Source organism: Penaeus chinensis, chromosome 26 (genome assembly GCF_019202785.1).
Source record: "Penaeus chinensis breed Huanghai No. 1 chromosome 26, ASM1920278v2, whole genome shotgun sequence".
Taxonomy (NCBI): domain Eukaryota; kingdom Metazoa; phylum Arthropoda; class Malacostraca; order Decapoda; family Penaeidae; genus Penaeus; species Penaeus chinensis.
The window spans coordinates 9,751,576-9,759,075 of record NC_061844.1 but is presented as its reverse complement, the minus strand read 5'-3'; the positions used below and the strand labels follow the sequence as shown (position 1 = coordinate 9,759,075).

At 37.7% G+C, this 7,500-nt stretch overlaps 1 protein-coding gene across 1 annotated transcript in view; it reads right to left on the bottom strand.

Moving 5' to 3' along the window:
• The window catches only part of LOC125038941 (homeobox protein aristaless-like), a 10,431-nt gene extending 5,258 nt beyond the window's left edge, over positions 1-5,173 (bottom strand). The window contains exons 1-3 of the mRNA XM_047632628.1: positions 5,043-5,173; positions 3,493-3,937; positions 2,890-2,935 (exon numbers count right to left, since the gene is read on the bottom strand). Of these exons, the coding sequence (XP_047488584.1) occupies positions 2,890-2,935; positions 3,493-3,926 (480 nt within the window). The 5' untranslated portion in view covers positions 3,927-3,937; positions 5,043-5,173. The remainder of the gene's footprint in view (positions 1-2,889; positions 2,936-3,492; positions 3,938-5,042) is intronic.
• Between the last annotated feature and the right edge of the window lie 2,327 nt (positions 5,174-7,500).

The following is a 7,500-nucleotide window of genomic DNA, read 5'->3' as shown; positions in this document are numbered from 1 at the left end:
CATCATCTAATTGCTCGTTTATTAATGTCATCTCTGCACTTGGGGACTAAATATTCCTTAAAGATCACCTCTCACTCGGACCTTTGGTTGACGAGGGAAATGCGAATATAAAAAGGGGTAAGAATATATCAGGAGGAAGAAACCTAAAGATCACGAGAAGAAAAAATGAAAGGTAAAGAGAAAGATTAAAATAGTAGAATAATAATTACAATAATATGACGATGGCGAGGAAAACGATTTTGATAATATAAGCTTAATAATAATAATAACAACAAAAATACCATAATTTACGCAATTACCATCATCAGCAACAATGATGTAAATAAAACAAAAAAGGATTGCTATTATATGTTCCGATTTAGCCAGCTTTAATTACCCTGGAACTCGCCCGGACGAAGCAGGCCTCCGGGGCGCTGGAGATTAATTAATAATGGCGATAATCTTTGCCCCGTTGCTTGATGACAAGCCACGGCTGAGGCGGGGAAGGCCGGAGGGAGGAAGAAGAAAGGGAATGAAGGAGGAAAGAGGGGAATGGAAAGAAACTGGAGAGTCAAAGGATGGAAGTGATTACAGGAATGAAACATGAGGGCATAAAAAAAATGTAAAAATCATGATAAAGGCATAAACAGACTGATAAGAAATGGGGAAAAGGAGAGAAGCAAATGGAACAGCACTGAAACAAACAGAGGGAGAATAAAAAGGAGGAAGGAATGAAGGGAAAAGGAGAAAAACACAAGTAACGACTAGGGAAAAAGGTGAAATGCGATGCCGGAAGATATCTCTTATTCCTCCTCCTCAGAACAAAGACGAAGAAGCTGAAGAAAATTTAGAAGACGAGGAGAAAGAGGAAGAGGAAGAGGACGAGATGGAGGAAGAGAGAAAGAGAAAGAGAAAGAGAAAGAGAAAGAGAGAGAGAGAGAGAGAGAGAGAGAGAGAGAGAGAGAGAGAGAGAGAGAGAGAGAGAGAGAGAGAGAGAGAGAACAAAAACAAAAGAATTACCAAGAAATGCGATGCAGCCACGAAAAGATTCCAAGGAAAGAAAGACAAAAACCACGACTTCTCACGACCGATTTCCAGAGATCTTGATTGGGCGAAGGAGAAGCGGAAATCCTGGCAATCCGTCACCCAATCCCACCCAATCAGACCCAATCAGGCGCCTTGCGAGGGAGAACAGAGAGATGGAGGATAACAGGCATAATGAAGGGCTTCTGTCGCAGGTGAAAATTATACGGCTGTACTTTATGGGCTAAATGCCGCTGTTCACGGGGGATGGGAGAGGGAAAGAGGGAAAGAGGGAAAGAGGGAAAGAGGGAAAGAGAGAGAGAGAGAGAGAGAGAGAGAGAGAGAGAGAGAGAGAGAGAGAGAGAGAGAGAGAGAGAGAGAGAGAGAGAGAGAGAGAGAGAGAGAGAGAGAGAGACAGAGAGAGAGAGACAGAGAGAGAGAGAGAGAGAGAGAGAGAGAGAGAGAGAGAGAGAGAGAGAGAGAGAGAGAGAGAGAGAGAGAGAGAGAGAGAGAGAGAGAGAGAGAGAGAGAGATCAAAATACGCAGCACTAACGAGCGCGACGCCACAGCCGAATCACTCCCGGCCTCGCTGTCCACCAGATCATTTGGAGTCGATCACCGTTTAAACGACGGGATCTGATTGCTAACGGGTTGAGAGACAATCGCGAAAAAATGCAGGACTGAAGTTAAACGAAAACAGTTTTGCGGTTGCAATTATCATGACCGAAATAACTGACCTAGAGTGAGCTTCGAGTTTGCATCGAGCGGCTGATGGTGAGAAAGATCAGGATTTTAAGGTCATCTGTCTGCGCTTTCTCGAACGAATCTGCTATGCGTTTTCGTTCGCGTTAATCTCAAAAAATTGCAGAAAACATAGAAAATAGAAAAACAAATACTTATCTTTTACCTTTCTCTAAATGCTTTTGTCATGCTTTACCGATCAATCAAAGCTATCAATACGGTCAAGAGGAAATTGACGTCAGCCACATGTCTGCAATGTAAATCTCGCACAAAGACAAAGGACAAAGATGAAAAAGAATAGGCTGTATCCCTTTCGTAATCTCGCACAAAATCGCCGGATCTCGCCGATCGCGGGAAGTCTGCAGCGCCTTCCGTCATTCATTTTTATTATTCTTTGTATTTTTCTTCAGCTTTTCTTTTCATATTTTTCTACCAACTGCAGATGGTAGAGAATGTTCTTTGAGTTAGAGAATGAGGGACGAGTAATATTTCACTATGATATTTCAGACTATATTGTATTTACCTAGTAAATCATGTGTTTGCTTACGTATTCACTATTGTCTTTCAATATCTTTCTCGATTTTTTTGTGTATACTTTTATTACACATAAAAATATACTATGCAATAAATGAATATACGATAATAATTAAAGTACGAATAGACGAAAGTACGCTGTGTGACAATAACGATAACAGTGATAATAACGCTGACAAAGATAATAATGATAAAGATAATAATCATAGAAATTACGATAATAATAATGGCAATACTACTACTACTACTACTAATAATAATAATAATAATAATAACAATAATAATAATAATAATAATAATAATAATAATAATAATAATAATAACAATAATGATAACAATAATAACAATAATGATAACAATAATAACAATGGTAATAATAATAACAATAATAATAAATAAAAAAATAAAAAATATATAAATAAATAATAACAACAACAACAATCATAACATCAGTACAAATATTTGTCTCCCTCCGTGTGCACTGTTTATAAACAAAAAAACATATAACTAACGAACATTAACCACTTTCCAATCCATTTGCGAGCCATTAGAAATTTGCAAATAGAAAATCTAAAACCCATAAAACATGGAAAAATATATGCAAATATTTACCTGAATGCGAGCCTCTGTCAGTCCAATTTTCATCGCCAATTCCTCTCTGTTGTGGATAAAGAAAAAATAATTATTACATTTCAAAGTCAAATTTCTCTTCACTGTAAACTCATACAAAGGAATTAATGTAAACACAATATTTTGATTTGTTAAAAATAAATAGCCAAATTTCACTCTTGGATTAAAAAGAGAAATATCTGTCGACTACACGCAACGAAGGAGAGGAAGAGAGGAAGAAAAGGCGGCGGAAACATGAGGACAGAGCGGGCGGATCTTGAGGGAAGTTTGACTCTTTTATTTTTTAAGGGAAACGACAGGCTCAAAAAGGGGGGAAGGGAACTAATTGGAATAAAAAGGAAGGTTGAAAGAGTACTATATAGAAAAAAAAAAATAATGATAATGATCATAATAATAATGATAATAACAATTATAATAATAATAGTATCAATAATGATAATAACAATATTATTATCAATATTTCTACTATTACTGTTACGATTGTTTTTATTTTCATTCAAATAACAATGATAAAGTACGAGTACTGCTAACAATAATGATAATGACAACAATAATAATGGGATCGCGATCCCCGCGAGCACACACCTTGTGAACACGTCGGGGTAGTGCGTCCTGGCGAAGACCTTCTCCAGCTCCTCCAGCTGGTACGACGTGAAGGTGGTCCTGTAGCGGCGCTGCTTCCGCTTGGAGGGGCCGCCTGCGTCTGCACCGCCTTCGCTGATCCCTTCGCCGCCCGCGCCGCCGCCCGTGCTTCCGCTCTCCTCCTCGTCGTCGCACACCTCGTCCCCGCATTTCCCGACCTCGACCTCGGAGTCTGTGTCCACCACGTCGACCTCGAGCTCCTCCTCCTCCTGGTGGGAGCGCACGGCCTGTGGAGGGCTGTGGTGATGGTGGTGGTGGTGGGCGGCGGGCGCGGCGGACGAGGGCGGCTGGGCGGACACGTCGCCCTGTCGCTTGAGGCACATGTCAAGAGCCACGGGCGTGGGTGTGGGTGCGGGACACTCTTCCAGGATCCCCATGGTCGCCAATCCTGCAAACATGAAGGAAAAGTTCACCGTCAGAGTCGCCAGGAAGGCAAAGGGGCACGCGAGACGCCGGGCTCGATCCGTCTCCATTAAAGAAAAACCTTTATCAGCCATTATTATTTTTTTCCTCTTATCATTCATTCCGAAGTCTATCCCTCAGCGAAAGCAATTATTCACCCGAGTCTGATATTACTCATCATTTCTCACCGCGATCGAGAGCGTTACCCAGTTTACTTTTGGGTTTGATATCAGCTCGCATTCATCATCGGGCCCAAGTTGTCATTCATCTCAATCTAATATAATCCACCTTGATATAATGAGCTCTTTGCAGCATCATTATTTATCTGCACTACTTACTTCTCCCAGACCCCACCTTGTTATTTCTTCCATATAAGGATTACTGTGCAAGTTGCGAGTATCTTTAAAGGTAATTTATAATGTCCTTAACTGCGCCACGATAACGCCCTATGATTTATATAACTGGGAAATATGATTCTTGTGGATTTAAATGACTGGCTAAGAAATGGGATTGCCCAGAACTGAATGAACATTAATTTTCCTTATACCTTAAATATATTACATTGTGAAAACTACAGTATGAAATGAAGCAATATTAGAATACTGAAAATATAAACTGTGCGTATTTCCGCTCTGTGAAGTTAAAATAAGTATAACATAATACAGATATTCATGGTTACAAATATAACGAATCTAACGTTCACTTACTGCGTGCGAACCAATATACACTGATATAAATACAAGAAACCAATCAGCAAGACAAATAAAACAAGGATGAGTTCTACAAATTTGTGTCGCCATAAACTAGCTTTACGAGTCTGCCCCCATTATTGCGCTGCCTGTCGAGCAAACGGCCTTTGAGCGGCAAGTTCCTCAATCGGGAAACGCAAAGCGACGCTTGACCTTTGCCGAATCTCACACAGAAATGGGAAACTGGGAGGTCTTGCCTTCACTCTTCGCTACGAGAACACTTCGACCTGATGTTGTGACATTTGAAATATCAGAAAAGTTCCATAAAATGAATATTCTTTTAGGGACAAATAAATATACATGTGTATCTTACAAGATCACCTGTGTTGACAGTTCACGTACCGTTCGCACAAAACACTGATGGAGGTTCACCAACTAATTGAGTATATCCACTTTTGTATATCCGCAAGCGAGCGGCAGACACTGTATAAACACCGTCTTTTCACACCTGTCCAACCTGGATGACAGCGGCGCACTGACTGACTCGAAAGGTGAGGCGTCCAGGTAGATGGTTGCGATGAGGGCGCGGCCATGTTGTGCGCCCCCGCCTCCTGGCCAATCACAGGCAGCGGTCGAATGACGTCACTAACACAATACACGGTGGGTGGAGTCGCTCCGCCCACCGTTTCAGAAACCAAGAAGGAGTTTACAGATAGCAATCATTTGAATAATTCTTTCGCTCGAAGATATACACAAAGATAAAACATTCTGCCAGAGATATGGAATGTTATCTTTTGCATCTGAGCATTTCGTTGCAGCGGGATTACGCCACCAGATGCTCATCTTACGGCAAAGTCATTCATCTGATGATTGCGAATGACTCCCGAGAATCAAAGAACGGTCTCGGCGTGTCCCCGAGGGTAGAGAAACATCGACTCCATGGCTCCTCCGCATAAAGATTATAATAGCGCTCGAAAGCTGTACCTCGGGACGTCGTTCTTATCGACCGAGTTGATTTTGACATGTATGGAAGGCAGGTAGGAAATAATTATGATATGGTAATTACCCCCTGTCCACCTATAGACATAGAGGAGCTGACTTGATGGCCTCCAAAACTATTTGTTGGAGAAACTGATGGTTTGTGTGCCCGAGGGAGTGTGTGCGTGTTTGTGCGCATGTGAGTGTATATGCGCTTGTGTTCTTGAATGGATACATGTGTACGTATACCCGCACGTGCGCTCAGAAACGCCCGTACGAGAAAGAGAAGACGCTTAACATTAGGCAGTCCCTCACGCATACTTACGAATGAAGGATTTCTACAAAGCTAAACAGTAAAAGAAATTCATCCAATCCTCCTGCGTGAAAATTAAAATGTCAACTCACGCCATTTCACTCTTTTACTGCTTAACAAAGAGCTGAGACTCGAACGATAAATATAATTTACATCAAAAGGAAAATTTCACACCGAGATGAGGCTACGACCCACAGTGTGTTTGTCCGTGTCTGACTGCGGACGAGCCAATGAATCACATGAAACACGTGTCCCTTGACCTTAATTTGACCTTATTCGAGTAAGGCTACACGCGCGACATGTTCTGTGAGTGGTCGCCTTTGTCCAGGAGTGAGTCTATTCGGCTTCTGAGTTAGCGTTATTATTTCAATAGTGTTGCTGTTGTTGAACTTGGGACTGTGTCGGCAGGTTTCTTCAAATATTTTCTTATATCAATGGCACCATCTTGTAATAAAAGCAAATATAACAGAATTATAAGAATTAAAATGATGTTAGACATGCTGTTTCTTTGTGAAAATACTGAGATAATGGCACTATCAATAACAACATTTATAATGAAAAGTACGATGACCATCATCAATAATATTGATATCAATATTAATAAAGATGATAATGAAAATGTTACTACTTGCAATAATAACGATAATGATGATAATAGTTATGGTGGTTATAATGATAAAACAATAACAATGATGGTAACGATATTAATAAAAATCATGATAAAAATATTATCATTGCTACTAATATTATTATTATCACTATTATCTTTATTATTATCATCATTCTTATTCTTATTCTCATTCTTCTTCTTATTATTATTATTGTTATTATCGTTATTATTATTATTATTAGAAGTAGTAGTAGTAGTAGTAGTAGTATCATTATCATCATCATCATTATTATTGTTGTTGTTATTATCATTATTATTATTATTATTATTATTATTATTATTATTATTATTATTTTTATTATTATTATTATTATTATTATTATTATTATTATTATTATTATTATTATTATTATTATTACTATTATTATTATTATTACTATTATTATTATCATTATCATTATTATTGTTATTGTTATTGTTATTATTATTATTATTATTATTATTATTATTATATTATTATTATTATTATCATTATTATTATTATTGGTGTTCTTACAATAAGGATAATGACGATAATGATAACAATGATAATATGAATAAATTGATAAAAACAATATTGTTGATAATAATGAAATTGTAAAAATAATGAAATTGATAACGATCATGAAAATAAAAATAGGAATGATAACAAAAACAGATAATGATAATAATAACAACAATACTACTACTACTACTACTAATAATAATAATGACAATAATATTAATAATAACGATAATAATAATAATAATAATAACAATAGTAAGAGCAATAATAATAATAACAGCAATAACAATAATAACAATAACAATATAAATGGCAATTGTAATAAGAGCAATAAGAGTAATATTGATAATAATTGTAATACCAATAATAATAGTAATAATAATAAGAATAACAATACTTCTGCCAATGATAACAA